Raw genomic sequence first — 19,174 nt, forward strand, 5'->3', positions numbered from 1 at the left:
TCAGAGCCTGAATATCTGGGCTCAAGTCTCCCCTGGGACCCAATCCTGCCTGGTGACCTTGAGGTCACTTACAGCCTCAGGGACCCCAGACAATCCCATCCCCTCAGAGGATGAGCTTCGGGGTCGGAGTTTCCTCAGTAGGAGAAGTCCTCCTATCAATGAAACTGAAAGTAGGTCTAGAGCCAAAAAATGTAGTTTCCAGGCCCATATTGTCCCAAGGAAAAGATTACTCAAACATGAGGTTAGAGGTGGTACAACCTAGAAAATGAGGAGTAGGAAGAACCAGTTCATGGCCTGCCCTGGACATGTCCTGGCCGAAGGGCCTGAGAAATCAAGGGCTGAGCTCTATGGCCTCAGAGCCTTCATCCTGAGCAACACACCACCGTGGATGCTGCCCCCCCACCCCTCTGGCCTCTGGGGGCTTCTCTGGGCCAGGGCCCCCGGGCTCAGGCTCATGGAGACTCCATGGGCCTGGTTACACTCTCTGCCAATGTACACTGAGTAGGGCTGTGGAGGGTCATGCCCATCCCTAAAGTCTGAGAGGGAAGCTCACAGGCTGACTGTCACATGGGCAGCAGCCATCTAACAAGCTTTCTTGCCAAAGGATTCCCCAAAAGTCCTTTCCTAAAGAAGTTCCCATTGCTCCAAGACTTTATAGTTTATGGCAGCTGTTTGTTAAGGAATGAAAATTCCAAGTCTCTATTTCTACACCACCATGGTTTCCCTACAAAGTTGAACTTTCCTGGAGAAGTATCATGGAGGGGTAAGAAGCACTGGCTTGAACATCACCAAGACCCAGGTTCCAATGCTGCCTTTGGCTCTTAATGACTTTGAGACTCTGTTCAAGTCCTTGCTTTTCCCTATACCTGTTTCTTCCCCTGCAAAATGAGGTGGGGGGTGGGGGGTTTTGACTCCTGCAATCCCTCCCCTAGGGTGCTTCCTTTTTGGTGGCTGGTGGCCACCATCCTAACATGCCTCCTTCACCTGGCTGTGGGCAGCTGAGCAGAACCGGGGGTCTCCAGGAAATGGCTCCAACCCAGAGGCTCTCCCCAACACAAATGGGCAGGTGGACTCCACCTTGGTCAATGCTCCAACTGACTCCAGATCCCAGCCTTCAAGCTATGAGAGTTAATGCATGGAAACCAGGGCAGGATCTCTAAAGCTTCCGAGTGGTCAAAACTTCCTGAGCAAAAGACTAGAAGAGGGTCGTCTTGGCCACAGTAACCGGCACCAGAAAAGGACCAGGGAGTGGAGAGATGGAGAGAAGCCCTGGCAGAGATGGAACATCCAGTTCTTCTCAAGGACAGCGCTTTTAATGGAGGTGGGACAGCAGGAGGGGAGTGGAACCCCAAAGATGCACAATAGGCTACTCATGGCGAGATGTAGGAGACTTGCAAATGATGGGGTAATTTTGTGGATGGCCAGGAATCTGGTCTGGCTGGGGTGTAGAAGCCCTCGAAGGGCAACAGTCTGAGATCAAGAAGCTGCTGGGGTGGGGGATGGGGGGAGAATCCAGGTTCAAACCCTGCCTCTGTCACTGGTGACCTTGAGCACAACCCCCCAGATGAGGCGGGAGGCCACTGAAAACTTCCTGGTTCCTAATAGGAACTGTTCCAACCCAGCTTCTCAGGACTTCTCAATTTCCACAAAGATCTGGAAATTGGAGGTGGTGATCAATTGAGTGTGAGAGGGCTGATGGGAATGAATGAGTAATGCAGGTAAACAGGGACAACCCCCCCCCCCAGCTGGGCCAGTTTAAGACACCAGAACCGCCACCACAGAGACGACAATGAAGCTCGTCCCTGGGGGAGGCTGGAGAAGTAACAAGGAGGTCCAGATCAGGGAGACGATGGGGGAAGAAGGCCAGGGACTTCGAGGCAAGGCTCAGGAGGAAGGTCATGGAACAGCCATATAGAGACATAATGATCATATAAAAATTAAAAACCATGGGACACATTATGCGTCCATACCAACACAACAACTGCCTCTAACACAGTTCAAATAACTGGATTAGAAAAAAGAAAATCAATGCATACTTCCCCCTACTGAGTGTAGAGTAAAACAGAAACTCCTTGAAGGCAGCGCCTGGTTGAGTCTTCCTCCTAGCCCCTGAGCTCAGCCCCATGTGGGCAGACTGTCAGGACTGAGACCACCTGCCCCATCAGGACCAAGTCCTGTTGTTTCCATGTGTTCTCCCCATCAGATCAGGTGATTCCCGGCCCTTGTCTGCAGGGAGGGACGATGGGAGGCCCCAGCCGAGGCCAGTCTGAGGCTTGGCCCACAGGTCCACTAAGCTGTCTAAAAACCCCTCCATTCTCTTTTTTCACTTAGTAAGCTATGGAAATCAAGGAAGGGTTCAATAGCAGTGAAGAGGACCCCTCCAAGAACTCTACCCTGCCCCTCTTGGTGGCCACCCAAAAGAAAGACCCAGGGAGGCTCTGGATCGAGGGCATCCTGGTCACACACATAAAAACTAGAATAATATGCATTTTTCAAGAAGTGATTATGGGCCAGCCATGGACAGATGTGGGAATCCCTTCCCTGTCTCCACTGGGTCTTGGCCAGTGAGGAAGGTCCTGGTCCCCCAGTCTTTACTTCCACACACATGCCTACAGAAGGTCCTCGTTATCTGCAAGAACAGCCCCGATCTCCTTCCTGACCCCTACATATAATCACCAGGTGAACCCTAGAATCATGGAGGCTAAGACAAGCCCTGACACTATTCACCCTGCTCCATTCCTATCCATGGTCTGGCTAAACCAGGGATTTACTTCCAAAGGTCAAACTAAAGTCAATGGCTCATTCAGATGCCTTTGGGGACCCACCTCGAAGTAGGGTGCAGGGAGGTGCAGGTCAATGGCAGGGGACTAGTATTCCTTTGGCAACAACAAACCGATCCCCTAATGCCACCCCCAGAACAATGCGTGAAGCCAGCCTCACCTCTGGAGTGTTTTTCTTGAATTCTCGACTTTGTTCAATAAGCCTCTTCCGAGACTGCTCACTTTCATCTTGTCGGTTGGCCAATACTGTTGCTGTAGCATCGAGCTCCCTCTGTCAAGAGAAACAAGGGGCACAGTGAGATTGGGCTGGAGCTGCACCCCAAAGACATTACATGTACATCTGACCAAAGGCCAAGAGGTAGGACCACAATCCCACTGCCTGGTAAGGGGAGAAGGTGGTATTGGGCAAGGGGAGGTTCACACCTCTATTGCCTGATAAGGGAAAGGGGTGTTGGGTAAGGAGGAGGATCATACCCCAACTGACTGGTGAGGGGAGGGGGAAGCACTAGACAGAAGGAAGGACCACACCCCCCACTGCCTAGTAAAGGGGTGATGATGGACAGGGGGGAAGACCGCACCCCCAACTGTCTGTGAAGAGAGGCGGCGGTGCTGAGCAGGGAAGAGGACCACACCTCCATTGCTTGGTAAGGGGAAGGAGTGGCGCTGGGCAGGAGGGAGGACCATACTCCCACTGCCTGGTAAAGGGGGTGATGCTGAACGGGGGGGAAGACCACAGACCAACTGGCTAGTAAAGGGAAGGGGCACTGGGCAGGAGGGAGGACTACATTCCCACTGCCTGGTAAGGCGAGGGGGTGATGCTGGGTAGAGGGGAGTTTCACACCTCCATTGCCTGATAAGGGAAAGGATGCTGGGTGGGGGGAGGACCACACACACCTCCACTACCTGGTAAGGGGAGGTGTCACTGGGTAGATTTTCTTCCTTAAATCCACAAGTCAAAAGGACTGATCAGAGAATGATGAGCTTACATCAATGACGTCAGAAATATAAAGTTTTATGGAGTCACCAACAAAAAACCCCATAGTTAAACTGGCGATGTCATGTGATAAAGTTGTGAGGTTTGGATTCTCAGCCTCTGTCAATGAGCATCTTACTGATACTTAATTCTCTGTGTCTAATTTTTGAAAAATTCATCTAGGATGTCCACATTCTCTAGTGAGTCACTTATTATTTAGACTTCCAAAAATTGGATCTACAGTGAGGGTTTTTAACCTGGGGTCTAGGGAATTTAAGATTATAACAACTCTATTTCAGCTTAATAGTCCTATGTATTTTATTTTATGCATTTAAAGTCCCCAGTTCTGATAAGGGATTCAGAGACTTGACCAGATTGAGAGAGGGGTCCAGGACATACCAAACAAACAAACAAAGAAGCCCTCACTTCTTCATCTTGCACAAGAAGGGACTGCCAAACTCATCACATTATGGCTGAGCAACCCAAAGATCCCAAGGTGATTGCTCAAAGTCTCACAGATAATAAGAGCCAAAGGCAGAATTTGAAGCCAGGTCCTCTTGAGTTGAATTGAATTGAATTTAAAGAAATTAAAATTAAATTACTTAGTTCCAAAAAGGTCAATCAAAGATGAATTTAGTTTTTGTTTTGTTTTCCCAGTGACTCAAATTTCTTAAAACAAACCTGTATGGGAAACTGCAGAGATGATTTCGGGGATGTGATTGGTATAGCTGAGAATTGCCCTAATTCTGACTGGTTTCAAATTAAAAAAAAAAAATCTCCAATAATCCAAGCAACCTGGCTTTGGGGCACTTCTGCACATGGGACCCAGAAATGTCACAGAACTGGTGAAGCTGGGGGGCCTCTAATTCTACCAGGAGCTGCCAACTCTCAAGCCCCTGCAGCAGATGGGCACACAGTGGGGCTACAAGCTGACCACGGGAGAGCAAGGACACATTTCTATAAAGAACAAAAAGCCCAACCCTCACACTAAATGATTTCAGTTACTTAAGAGATGGGTAGGCACCTTCAAGAAGGATGAAGAAGTGCTGCTCATCGAGTACTGAGGGACCCCCCCCAAATTCTAAACCTGCAGTACAGTCAACCTGCCATCTGACAAAGCAATCGTTTCATTCTAATCAAATCAAGATTGCAAGGTGGAAAGGCATTTTGGGTAGAAAAAAAATATGACAGGTTGAGCATCTCTTAATGGAAAGAGCTCCAACTTTGGCAGGAAAGGACCTCCATTCCAATTGTGCAAGCACCAGACTGACTCCTGAGGGGTGCAGGAGAACTGGGCAAACTTGGACAAGCTATTTAATTGGCCTGGGACTCAAGTTTCCTCTCCTGTAAAGTTAGTTCTAAATCTATATAAACCCAGGATTGGATGATCTCTGGCTCCTTCCAGCACTAATTCTATGATTCTCTGATTATCTCTGGGTCTCAGTTTCCTCAAGTGTCAAATGAAGAGGGTGAGCTGGGGGTTTCATATGAGCCTATAACTCAAGGAATCTCTTGGGTTTCTTCCAACACTAAGCTGATTCTGAGAAACGATATTATCTTCCCCATGGCAGGTGGGGGTGGGGGCTACCCTGTTCTTTTTTAAAATTATAATGCCATCTTAGTGGTCTGCATGACCAAGACCAGGTCACCACTATGGGGCCAATCTCAGTCTAGGAAAGTGACTAAATCGGTATAAGCAAGGGCCCCGGCTGCCGTTAGCCAACAATCTGCCATGGCTCCAGGCTGGGGCAGGAGCTGAGGGCACAGGGAGGGCATCACTGTCACGCCACACCTTCCTCATTATTCTGGATCGATTCCGGGCTAACGAGTCCAATTGGTTGGGATGGGCTTGAATTCACCAACAGATGTCAAAGATATTGCAGAAAAAGAGGGAAACATTTAACAGTCTGGCAAGACCACATTTGAAACTCGTCCCAGTTGAGCGAAGACATGTAAAAAGAGCAGCAGAAACCAGTGTGGTTACGTCGGGATGGAAAGAGCAATAACAGATAAGCAGAAGGCTCTTCAAAAATATAAACAATCTGCTGAGGAGGAGGACTTGGATGCCTCGATTTAAGAAGCCAGAGCCCAAGTTAAAAATGGAATCTTCCAGAAGAAAACCTCACCGTAAAAACAAGAAATTATTTCAATTTGGCTTAAAAAAACACTGACGAGATAGAAGGGAAATTTTCTTGAACAAAACCAAGTCAATGCTTCACTTCCAACCCAAAGTAAACCCAGCAAAGAGAATTGGTTTGTTCTGTCGGACAAATGGAAATAGTTTCTAAAGTGAACCATCTGATGGGGAGGGCAGAAATCCATATTCATGGGGTACAGACCCTGAGTTAATTCCATCTCCAATACCAGTCACAAGTAATTGAGATCATGGATGTGGGACTGAGTCCTAGCAGGCTGGCTCTAAGGAGATGGAGGGCAAGACCACTCTTGGGAAGTTGGCACATCCCAACCCCATCCTGAAGGGCCAAAGCCAGCCGGAGGGCCACAGACTGACTGGACTCTTTCATTAATGGCTTTTCACCTTGGAAAAGAGATGGACAGAAGAGGACCCGGCTGCTGACCCGACGATGGAAGGAAAACTTGGAGCCCTGGCAGAGACCCTCCAAAGAAGTAGCCGGCACTTCCAGGATGGAGAGTTATCAAGAAGGCTCAGGAGGTGAGGGGCCTATTAAACTCGGGGAGACAAGATTGTCAGCCAAGTGCTGGCTTATTATCCACTAATCCTGCCTAGACCTGAATGGACAAATACAATTTCACATCACCAAGGGGACCGGATTTGGGCAGACGGAACAAGCTGTCAGCAGGACTTCTAACCCTGTGCTAGGAGGCAGCCAGGCTGGCTGAGATGACCCTGAGGTCCTCCTGCAGGACCTAGGGACCAACTGCAGTAAACTGAGGCAGCCGCTCTCTGCCACCACCACCTCTCTCCAAGGTTAGACTGAGAAGAAAATGAGCTACTGTTTGGAAGCACTGTAAAAACTTTCCAGTAGCTAGCAGAACCGTTCACTAGGCAGTCAGCCATCTCTGTGTTCGGCCCCCTACCCCCCATCTCCACCCAGGGGCTCAGCCTCTGCCCAGCCCCAGCATGCACCTGCTGCCTCCCCTCACCTGAACCTATTACAAGCTTGGTCCTTCCACACCTCCCCCACAGCAGAGCCCCCCCCCCCAAAAAAAAACCCAGTCTATATATTTCCAATATAGTTGGAGTTCCAAAACAGAAGTTTTTAGTTCTCCTTCAATTAGTCCCCAACATCGGCATCCTTGAGCATGTCCACCGACTTCCCAGCAGTCACTCAGTGGGTCCTTCCCACACTTTGATAAAGGTTGAGCTCCTAGCACACAGCAGGCACTCAATAAATGCTTGCTGACCAACCCCAGGGTCACATTCACTGGAAACGGGGTTAATAATAATGGCCTCACCCCACATCTGAGAAAAAAAAGAGGCGCTGTTGTCTTTCCATGTTACAGATGAGGAAACAAAGGCACAGGAAGGTCTGGGGGTAGTCCCTGCGAGCACCTGGGAAGGATTCAAATTCAGGTCTCTGGCCTCCATGTCCTACCAGACCCAGACACTTCCCTCTAAGGTCCATATGTCCATGGAGCCCTCCACCCAGCATCTCCCCAGTGCCGAGGTTCCGCTCTCTTGGGAGCAGATGAGATGTGTGGCGGAGATCCCACAGGCTCCCAACTTTCCTCAACCCCTCAAGGTGGGCCTTGATCTTTGAAGACAATGGTCCATTTTTGACAAATCATTACGATTCCAAACCATGCACCTGATGGACAAGACAGGGACCACAGCACAAACATGATGCCAAGTCATTCAGACAGTGGATTCTATTTCTGTATTCCTTTCCAATGAAATCTCTCCTATTAGCAGTCGATCTAAGATCTATCAGCTTCTTCTTCTTCCCTCACTCCACTAATTTTAGTTGCTTGACCAGAACAGTCACATTTCTCATTACAAAATTGGAAAAGCACTGTGTGGCCAGACTTCAATGTGAACTTCAGAGAAGGCGGCGTGGAGCAGAGGGGGGACCTGACCCTTCATCTTACAGCCTGTGCTGGTGCTCACCCTGAGCGACCTGCGATGGGTTACATCTCAGTTTCCCCATCTGTCAAATGGGGGGGGGGTGATTGGCCTCCAGGGTCCTCCCTGTTCCAGATAGAATTCATTCCCTCTCTGTTACACCTGGATACCCACACTCCCTTGGAGAAATGAAGTCACACTGACCTGAACGGGGACAATCTATAACCTTTCAAGTTTGATTTGCATCACTGTAAATCAAAACCAAATAACAAACCCTAAGTCTGATCACACATTGGCCAAATACATCACACACAGCTCCATCCTCCAAATAATCCCGACCTGTCTCTGACCACAACTAGCCTTGCCACAGTCCACTCACTTACCTACAAGAAACTCACATTGGTGCCACATCTCCCTAGGATGAATTTTAACACAGTGGTCAAATCATTTCATCATGGGGATGGGGGGGAGGGGTGATCACACAGATTCAGCTTCCTCCTCTGTAAAAAGGGCATGATTATATCTAAACTGATCCTACAGATCAATGGTCTTCATCTCATTCTACTTCTCTCTCCTGGTCAGACAATGAGCCCTTTCCTTCCTGACCTTTCACATTGGGCATGGCCAGGTGCCCTCCCAGCTCCCTTCACTCAGTCTCCACCCTAAGGAGCCCTGGGCACAAAGCTTTGTGAAGAGTAAACCCTGAAGAAAGTTTTCCCCACTAATTATTATTCTCCTGCCATCCACTGAAGCTGTTGGTTCATATCTGACCCAATGTTGCTGAGTGCGTGAGCATCTGCCTCTGCCCCAAATGGCCAGGACAAAGAGAACTGGTCAGGGAGAAGAAGTCTCAACCTGCCCACAAGATGGTGGAAGCGAAAGGCCCTCCACCCCCCAATCCTCACCTCCAAGACCATCCTCTTTCTCTATCTTCATCCTCTTCCACACATAGTCACCCAGTCACCCATTTCCATCTCTCAGCAACAACCTTCATATTGAATCATGCCTAGGTTCTCCTCAGGCCAGGATTAACTAAGTAGACAGGAGAGGGTTGTGGAAGGGTGGCTCTAGGGTCACTGAACTGAGCAAAGAAATCATAGCTCAGGAATCACACCCTAACCTGCTTCTCCATCTGGAGGACAGTCCCCCAAGGCCTCCATGAGGTACCCTTACATCCATCATCATTTCCAAAGGTGTTTCCATTAAAAAAAAATGGTAGGATGACTAAGCCATTACAGTGGACAGTAGGGCTGGGTTCAAAGCATGGTTTTATTGATTGCCTGGGTGACTTTGGGCCTCAGTTTCCTCATTTGCAGAATGGGCCAGATGACCACAGATTCAGAGCTAGAATGGATGCCTGCGCCATTCCCATTTGACAGATAAGAACACTAAGAGGCAGTTGGGATCATTTATAAGCACACCTTGCTCACAAGGACCAGAGACTGAATCCTGACCCCAGTCCAATACCCTGTGAGGTGACAGAAAAGAGATGAAAGGGGTCTTGGAGCCCATTCCTCTGTTTTATCTCTAAGGAAACTGAGGGGATTTGTCCAAGGTCACCCTCCAGATACAGAGGCTTCTACCCTTGAGGAGTGCAGACAAGATGTGGAACCTAAGACTTTGCCTGCTGCAGCCTCCAGTACGGTGTCTCTGAACACACCTTCCCAGCCTCTATCAGCAGTGAAGGCCACCCCAGGGGATGGTACCAGCGACCCCAGGGGATGGTACCAACAGCCTCAGGTCAGAGCCATCCCCTCTGCCCCAAGAACTCCTGAAATGCTGGCCAACCTGAATCCCCTCTGTCTCCCTCGATGCTCCAATCTGGAATGGGGCCGGCTCAGGGGATTCCACTAACACACCTCTGAAGGCACTTCTCTCAACTCAGTCTCTATTATTTTTAACTCTTTGTCCTTAACACTGAAGACCACAGGAAAAAGTGAAATTTGATAGTGCTCTAATTTCTTAGGATACAGGATGGTCTATTTTCTCTAAAAATAAATAACTACACACACACACACACACACACACACACACAAACGTATTCTATGGATCTTCCTTTGATCCATATGTTGCTCTCTTCTCAAGCATTAGAATGGGTATAATACACACTCACATAAATGTCTATGTTTGTAGATATTCCCCTTAGTCATCCCTGCCAGAGGGTCACGGTCAAGGGGGTCTTCTTGGACCCATGACCTGTAATGTCACCCTGCAATAAGCATTCGGGGCTGACTGGCCTTCTCTTTCGACCCAGATCATGCAGGATCCTCCCAATGGACCAATTCTGAAACTCCAGGCGAGGGCACAAAGAACTAAGGGTTAGTGCCAGCTGTCTTCCCCCTACATCCACCAGTAACTCGGCAGCATCACAGAGTCAGGAGAGGATGGAGAACCATAGAGAACCATCGATGGTGGATGGGGAACTGTTTTAAGAGAAACATATGTGGTGGGCTTGAAGGGGAAAACATGCTATCCCCGCAAGCGAGTGGCGCAGGAGCTCACTCCAGAGAGGACTTGCGAGACAGACAGTCATCGAAGCGTCAGATGTGAGAGACTGGGTTTCATTAAGCCACAAAAGAAATCAGACAAGCGAGGGTACAAACAGCAGGACGACGCAGCCTCGAGCTCCTTCCTTAAGAGCCAGGGTGGGAAGGGGACCTCATGTCACCTCTAACAAATGATTCCAGTTTAAATATTCTCCTGTTGTCACTGTCCACGCATCATCTCTTTCAAAAATAACCTGCTTCCTAACCCTTCCTCATCCATGGAAGCACCCCACCCCACCCCCACCCACCTTGAGATAGGGCCATCCAGGTCTCTGCATCTGTTTTTCCAAACCCTGGAACCTTTGTTGTTGCCCCCTCCCCTGCCCTGGCAGCTGGCAGACACAAGGAGCCATAGTAATTAATATGTGCCTCCCAGAGCCAGACTCTGCTTCACCTTGATCACACCCTACTTCTGTTCATTGGCAGGAGTCACCACTCAGGATCCTGGGATCCTGGGTCAAGATTCCATAGAAGGGACCTCTGAGCCCACTCCAGAAACAACCCTCATTTTACAAAGGGGACCCAAAGAGGTTGGTCCCAGATTCTCATGGCTACCAGGGGTCTGAAGTAGGATTTGAACCCAGGTCTTCCAGATTCCAAGTACCATCCCCCTGAGCCTCTCAACTTCACCTTCTCTCCCCTACCCTCCATGTTCATCCTCCCCCAAGTCACTCTGCCCTGTCCCCTACCCCTTTTCCCATTGGTCACCCCCCCCCACTGGGGGCCTGGCCTCCTGTCTACCCGAGATCGCAGGGAACACCTATACAATGTAGGAAGGGCAGCTCGGATCAAGTTGTACCCCACAATCCACTGCCTGGTACCTAAGATTCATGTACTCCACAAGCCAGACAATGTCTGTGGGGGGAAAGAGGTTTGGGCGCGGTGGAGAGAATTTCCACCAAGAAGACCTAGCCAGGTCGGTTTACTCAACCATAAGATGGAAGCTGGGAGGCTCTGATGAGACTATCTGCCACCAGCAGCAACCAAAGCCTGGATTCCCATGACGACTCTGGCCCTTCCCAGCCCCCACTCCCCCACCAGGGCTCCTTTCCTAGAACCCCCCTTCTCATGCCCGGCTCTGCTCCCCAGGAGCTGGGAAGGCCTAGCCCTCTGCCCTCCCCTCCCCTTTCCTATCCAGTCATCCAGTCAGACTCCAGGAAGCCTTTTCAGATTACCAGAGTCTGAACTCCCCAAGGGCTCTGCTCTTCAGAGGCCATCCATTAACCTTCATGTGCCTGTAGCTCCCTAAGGAGCTCCCCATCAAAACAGAGAAGATGGGTCCCTTTCATATGGAGCTATGGGGAAGGTCTGGTTTTTTTTTTTTTGTCTTCTGCCCATCTGGATTACAGATTCCTTGAGGGCAGACCCCATGTTTCCTGTGCCCTTCTTTGAAGAGGCAGGGGCCAAGCATGGATGTAGGTCCCAGTCCTCACAGTCAGACCAGGTGGGTATGCTGGTGCTGATGAGCTACTTCCCCCATTCCCATCCTGATGAGCCCTCCCCGTTCCAAGTAAAATGGAGGGGGCAGCCTGGCATCAGCTCCAGCACCACGGGCAGTTGGTTGCCTCCCCTCTTCCATGGGAACCTGAGGGCTGAGGGAGCTATTGTTGGGAGAGACTAGAAGACACCCAGTGACATTTGGTGCTGGCCAGCATGCGTAGAGGCATGTGAGAGAGCCAGAAAGTGCATCTTTCAGCCGGCCACTACCAGCTGACAAACCCCGGAAAAGTCCCTCAACCTCTGCCAGCCTCAGTTTTCTCAGCTGTAAAAAGGGGGTAGGATAAAAAGACCCCAGCTTTGTTGGGAGTATCCGAGGAGATCCAAGTGTCTGCAATAGAGCAGACAATTAATAAATAAAACTGCTTCTCTCCCCCCCCCACCCCGGCCCAGTGTCTGCTAGCTCACCGCTCCAAAGGTCTCCTCTGACCTCTGTCCCACAAGTGGCGACCGTCTTCTTAGAAAGCGTGCACACCGGATAACTGCCAACGTCTGTGCTTATTTGGAACAGCCACCTCAACTCACAATGGGCAGGTACACATCCAAAGACGCTGGCTTCCCATGTCCGTACGTCAGTGTTCAAAGCCAGATCGACAGAACCCAGCCAATGAAGAACACAGAGAACCACACTAGTGGGCACTCCCACTGTTAGAGAACACACCTGAAGATCAACTTGTACCTTTTTACAATAAAAAGCCTCCATGGAGCTTATAAACTGATAATTATACTAAAGCTGATGTCCCTTATTAAGGAGATGCCTGATGAGGTGGATTTGTTCCCAAAACATATACATGCTGGTGCTGCCAACAGAAATATCTCTGATCTTATCCACACTAGCCAATGTTTTTCCTAATAAAGCATTTGTTTCATAAATAAGACTTTCATTTGAAAGTCTTAGGAGCCAAGATGTTTGTGTCTCTTCAAAGTATTTGTTTCCATTGTTTGGCAGAAATCACTTTGCTAGGGCACCAAACACTTTGGCAAAGGTTTCCACCCACTTCCCTGGGAAAGCCTTGGCTGGGAGAACCATTTTCAACCCCGCAAATTTTTTTATTTTTTTGCAAATGTTTGGGCTATCCCAGCCACAAACATCTGCCAGTACAGACACAATCTGTGAATCAAAACAAACCATACAATGCATATGTGCCAGGACAGATAAGATGGGAGTTTATTACTAATAGAACTTGGCTTTGATTATTAGCAATTAAGAGTTTAAAGATCATAATAGTGGCCTCATGGGCTTTCCTCCTTGCCATTCTTTGGCTGGTGAGAAATATGGAGTTAACTGCAATTTCTCCAGTAGGTCCACCTTACAGTTTGGAAACGTCAAGGTGGTTCTCTCAGTTCTGTTAAAAAAACCAAGAATCCGTTCACCATTGGATCTTTTGTCTATTGTACACATACAGCTGTGATATGAGGGGATCTGGACTAGATTCAAGGAGTTTTTAACCCAGGGCATGTTAAACTTGTTTTAAAAAAATTGATGACTATTTCACTGTTATTGGATCCTCTGGTATCTTAGAAATCTTATTTATGCATTTAAAAATGTGATTCTAGGGAGTCCCTAGGCTTTCTCAAACTGCTGCCATAGAGATCCAGGGCATAATAATAAGAGGGCAAGAAGCCCTATGGTCTCCAAGGTCCCTGCCAACCCATGATCTCAACAGAGTAACGGGGGGGGGGGGGGGGGGGAATGTGAGTGAAACTACCAAAATTGATCCTTAAAAGTTACCAGTGCTCCAGAGAAAGAGCTAATATTTTCGTTTTAGAAATCGTTGTAAGCTTTGTTTTCCAGTTGTTGTCTGTGTGTTTTTTGAATCACAGTTGTGCCTTGCACTTAGACATCTACCTATAGCTTTTCACATTTTAATTAGCAAATGAAGACTTTTCTCTGAAAAGCTCCCAAACTGTTTTTCGCTTGCTTGGTAATTAAAAGTTGAAAGCAGCCTCAGCACTGGCAAAGTTAGAAAGGAAACAGGAAAACGATCAAATAAAAACCCTTCATGGACCCCTTCGAGGGCCGGTCAGCGACACCACCCCCTTGGAAAAAGCTCTGGCACTGGCTCTGCTCCTGGTTTCCAGTGGGACTGTCCTGCCCACTCTGAGGCGTGTTCAGGGCCCAGGCTTTCCTGCGCACTGGGACTGGGGCGGAGCTGCTGGCAAGCAGATGGTTCAGCAGAATGGCCCTCAGATGGCAGAGAGTCGGAATGTTGTGTATGATTTCTTCACTAATTTCTGGCACTCCTGCCACACGCTGTTATCAGGAAATCTGGAGGCTGGGCACCAACAGGTTACACTCCATGAGGGACCCCATGTGCCAAGCACAGAGACAGGATTTTAAAATTTTGAAGGAGTGGTTTAAATGCTAACTGCCTTCTCCTTCCAGAAAAGGATGAGTCCAAAGGAATGGAGAAAAAAAAAAATGCCATCAATGGCCCCACTCCCAAAAGGGCATCAGAAGAATGCCCCCAAAGCCACAGGCCTATTTTCCCATCTTGATAAACCAGCTTTGGGAAAGATCAAGAGTAGGATCCTGGAGGAAAACCCAACAAGTTCTCCACTTGACAGCCACACAAAAGACTCAGGAGAAAAGAAGACACACTACGGGTCTCAAGTGGCTGAGGTCGGGTTCCTGCAAGCCTCCTCAAAAGAAGCAAATGCTCAGTGATGAAACAGGAAGCGGGGCAGAAATGGTCAGCATGACCACGGCAAGGCCCGAGCGATTCCTGGTAATGCTGAGGCCACAGTTCCCCTCCTCACAGATGAGGAGGTTAAAGGATTTAGCCCAAGATGACAAGGAGTGCCAAAGGTGAGACCTAATCCCAAGGGACGTCTGATCCAAGACCAACACTGGTTTTCTAAATCTTTTCCACATCAATCACCCAAGTGCCTAATATGTGCCACACACTACATATACAAACACAAGAAGGACACAACCTCTGTCTGTCCTGAACAAGTCGGTTTTGTATTGGGTGAAGACAACTTGCATAAAGGCATACAAACTATATAAAAAAATAAATCATACATGCAAATCTAGGCATGTTAAGAGTCATCAAGCCCCAGAAAGCATTAGGTCTCCTTGGGGAGACTCAGGACTACGCAAAAGAAATGACCCTAACAATCCACACCAAAAAAACCACAACCCTACAAGGATGAAAAAGGAAAAAACCCAACTCTATTATGCTGAATATGATATATTACTGCTAAATGGCTCATCCACAGAGCTAGACTTGAATACAGACACCTGGGACAGACACTACAAATAAAATGAACCCAGAATCGAGTAGAAGAGAGAACGGGGTGGATTCTGTTGTTCAATCATTTTTCAGTCATGACTCCAACTGAAGTTTTCTTGGCAAATGCAGGAATTTGTTTTGCTTCATTCTTCATATTTATTTGTAACAGGGTTCCCCCCCCTTTTTCCATTGAGGGTAGGGGGACAGGAAGGGAAAATATTTTTGTTTAATAGCATTTAAAAAAAATCTTTATAATGTAAACTCCTTGAGGGCAAGGATTGTTTCTGCTTTTCATTTGCATCTCCTAGCACAGAGCTTGGCATTCCACCCAATGTAGGATAATTGATGAATTGACTTTATGATGGAGGGTGCCCCCTTCCCAGAAGCACTCACCCTGCCCACAGAGCAGGCCTCTGTAACCAAAAACCTCTATGTTAAAATCTAGATTAAGATAATGGAAGGGAAAATAAAGTTCAACTGCTCCCTGAAAATATCCTGACTCCACTTCAGAGAATAAAACCAATACAAGCAGCAGCCTTTTGGAGAGGAAGCAGTCTACACAAAAATGAAATCAAGAGTTTGGCAAGACACAAGTGCAAGGAATTTCTAAATCTGAGCCTTGCCAGCTTTCACTCTCTGTCTTCCCCTTTTAACATGTTAACAGGAGTCCCAAAGCAAATCAGCATCTGACCTGTCAAATCATGCCGTTGTTGGCTGAATGCAAAGATGGAGTGGCAGCCGGAACATGGAATTTCCTTGTTTTTATTAGTTTAAGACTCTTCAAGAGCAACTTTGACATTGGGGAAAACTTCTGACTATGTCCTGCTGCAGACTGAGATCCAGTTACCTCTCACATGGTTTCAATCATTTTGCCTGCCAATTTCTACTAGTTATCAAAAGACATTTGTGGTTCCAACCCAAGACTCAGCTCTCTCCAAGCTCGTCTGAGCCCTTCCTCCAGTGAAGTCATACTGTTGGATCCCAGGCCCAAGGAGGTCGCCAGCACAGTCCTGATAGCAATCAGATGCGGGGTTTGCTACTGGATTGTGCTGGTCGGACAAGGGTGGGAGAGAAAGAAGATATCTATGTAGCTCGCCCAACTCTCTCCTTTCACAGATGAGGGATCGCAGGTTCGGGGAGCTTCAACTACTTGTCAAAGGTTGCACAAGTAGTGTCAGAGAAGTGGCTGAAGCTCCCCGAAATTCCCTTGAAACTCTCCATGAACCCAGGATCCTTCTCCCTTTTCATTCGTCTCCTACATGGGAATAGATGTCTTCTTTCTATCCCACCCTGGTCTGACCTGCATAATCCAGGGAATCTAAGTGATGGAGGGATCTACTATTGATAGAAAGAAGAGCTATCAGTCTAATCCACTAAATAGTTACAGCCTGAAAACTGAAATCTGTTTTAAGTACTCCCAGTGGGAGAAATGACTTAAGGAAAGTTGAACTGGAATGATCTATTTTTCAATCAATGAACACTTATTAAGCTCCTGCAATGGGCCAGACAAATGTGCTAATCCCAAAGCAAAGTCAAACAGTGCCTGCCCTCAAAGAACTTATATTCTATTGGGGAATGTAGGGTGACTACAAATGCAAGCATTCCCAAGGTAACTGCGTGGAAGCTATGAAGCAGTTGAGGGGATCAAAAAAGGACCCACAAAGAAGGTGGCATACAAGCTAAATCTGAAAGGAAGATCATCTAAGGGATGGAGGTAAGGGTTACATTGTAAGCATGGAAGACCCTAGTAGGATGGAACCCCAATGTGAGGAGCAGCACGGGGCCAGTTCTGCTTGACCAGAGAGTCCTGAGAACAGAAGAATATGGTAAAAGAACAGAAATATATGAAAAGCTTATTTGCTCCTAGGAGCCCACAATGGGAGTGACATGGTTATTGTGGTTGTGTGGCAAATAGAGTGGAGATTTTGGCAACAATTCGGGTGGGAGAGGGTGCTGAAACCACACATACCCCAAAACGACCCAGATGACAAACTTCCACAGTGGATTGTAATAATCAATCTTAAATTAACCAAGCACATCAGAATACTCAAGAGGGGCCCAGTTCAAATAAGATATAGGGCCCTAGGAAGCTCAGATATTTGAGCCATTTAAAAAAAGTAGGCCATAGGTATTTTTAAGTGACAAAAGGATCAATAACTATTGACCACATGCCTACTTCATCATCTTTATAAGAACAATGAAGAGAGTGATTCCCTCCCGTTGCCATGAAAACATGGCACGGGAGAAGAAAGACTGAATCTCAGTTGGTAGAGGTCTCAGATGTCATCTTTCTTGGCCCAGTATCTGAAAATGACCTTCTCTGGTCAGTCACATTAGAATATCCAGTACCTCTACCAAGAGTAGAATGTAGCTCCTTGAGGGCAGGAACTTTTTTTGTTATGTCTCTGTATCCATAATGCCAACCTTAGAGGAGAGGAGGGCTTGTGGGATTGGGTATCAGGCAAGCATCCATCCTCTATTTTTTTTTAAGATATCACCATATTTAGCCAGGCATTTGTTTTAGGCTAGCTTTTATTAAATGTAATACATTCCTTGTTTTCTGTTCCAAGTAGCTTCCATTCTAACATCAAGGCTAAATGTGCCTCTCTAAAACTCCCCCTTCCTAGTGACACATCTGAAGTCAGCCATCATCTTCTCCTTCACCCCAAATCCCCAGCCCATTCTAGTCTTCTCTTCCCCAGACTAAATGGCCCCAATTCCCAATTTCTTCAAGTCTCGGTGTCTGTCTGTCTGTCTGTCTGTCTGTCTGTCTGTCTCTCTCTCAGCAATAGGGATTAAGTGACTTGGCCAGATTGACACAACTAGTGCCTGAGGCTGAATTTGAAAGTAGGTCTTTCTGACCCCAGGGTCAGTGCTCTATCCTCTGTGCCACCTAGCTGCCCCAGTCTGGTAATATCTTCAAGGGTCCTTTATATTATGTCACCTGGCCTGTTCTTGCAGCAGCTGTCTTAGCCCACTTTTCCAACTATACACAACATATGCATTCGGGACAAGCCAGCTTTCACCATCAACATCCCACAGCGGACCACAGCCTGCAAGTCACGCAACTGGCAGAGAGACAGGGAGAGACGTCAACACCCTACCCACTGTGTGTATTAATCCTTGGCTATTTGAAGAAGAATCTGACTTGATATGGATACAGCCAAACACAAGCTTCAAGATTCTCCTCCAAGGAGGTGTTGAGATCACAGGAGATCCCTTGATGGAACAAGAGAGAACTCTTGGACCCAGCCAATTAACTTCAACTGAGGTATAAATCAAAAGCAAATGCAATGCCATTAACTGGAAGAGGACAGAAGCTAGTAGAATTATTAGTGTATGGGGGGGGGTGTGCCTTTTTTAAATGAAAAATTATTTTCCCTTTCCACAGAGATTGAGATCTAGATGGGGCTTTAGTTAATGACATTAATGAAGGTTCAACCCTTTCATTTTATAAATAAGAAAACTGAGATCCAAAGAATGACTCACCTAAGGTCATTCAAGGAGTTAATGAGAAGAGTCAGGATTTGAAACCTGAGATTTAAAAACCAATGCTTTTTCTGCTGTAACCCACTGCAATCGTTAGTGAGTTAAGAGAACATTTTATCCACTAAATGTGGTATGATGGAGTGAGCTAGTGGCTTGTTGGGGGGCAGTTTATTCTTTCTGGGCCTTGGTTTCTCCTTTGGTTCAATGAAGGATTTCAAAGTCCCTTCTAGCTCTCGATTTATGAAATGATGAAACTGATAACCAAACTGGGCCAAGGGGCTTCTGGAAAGCTGGTCTTCCCAAGCCATCCTAGTGCAAGGACCCTTACCCACTTTTATGAAAGGCAGCCCTCAGGCAGTCATCTGGTAAAGCCTGTGCTACCCTTCTCGAAATCCTATGTTTGAATAATTGAAGGAAAGGCTCAATTCTAATTAGAGCACACTTAAACTCAGGGTGGAATTTTTGGCTTATTCAGGTTCATGTCTTCCCCTAAATAACCACAGACTCTTTAGGGAACTTTGGACCCCAGATTAAGTAACTTGTTCTAATTTAATGCATCAGTGCAAACAAAGATAAGGTATCAAATAAGAAAAGATTCTAATATGAGG

At 47.4% G+C, this 19,174-nt stretch overlaps 1 protein-coding gene across 3 annotated transcripts in view; it reads right to left on the bottom strand.

Annotated features, from left to right (window-relative positions):
* Positions 1-19,174, bottom strand: part of CUX1 (cut like homeobox 1) — a 407,456-nt gene that overhangs the window by 322,455 nt on the left and 65,827 nt on the right. For all 3 annotated transcript variants that reach the window (XM_074189479.1, XM_074189480.1, XM_074189478.1), the window contains exon 2: positions 2,941-3,051. In XM_074189479.1, coding sequence (XP_074045580.1) covers positions 2,941-3,051 — 111 coding nt within the window. The remainder of the gene's footprint in view (positions 1-2,940; positions 3,052-19,174) is intronic.

Source organism: Macrotis lagotis, chromosome 5 (assembly GCF_037893015.1).
Source record: "Macrotis lagotis isolate mMagLag1 chromosome 5, bilby.v1.9.chrom.fasta, whole genome shotgun sequence".
Lineage (NCBI taxonomy): Eukaryota > Metazoa > Chordata > Mammalia > Peramelemorphia > Peramelidae > Macrotis > Macrotis lagotis.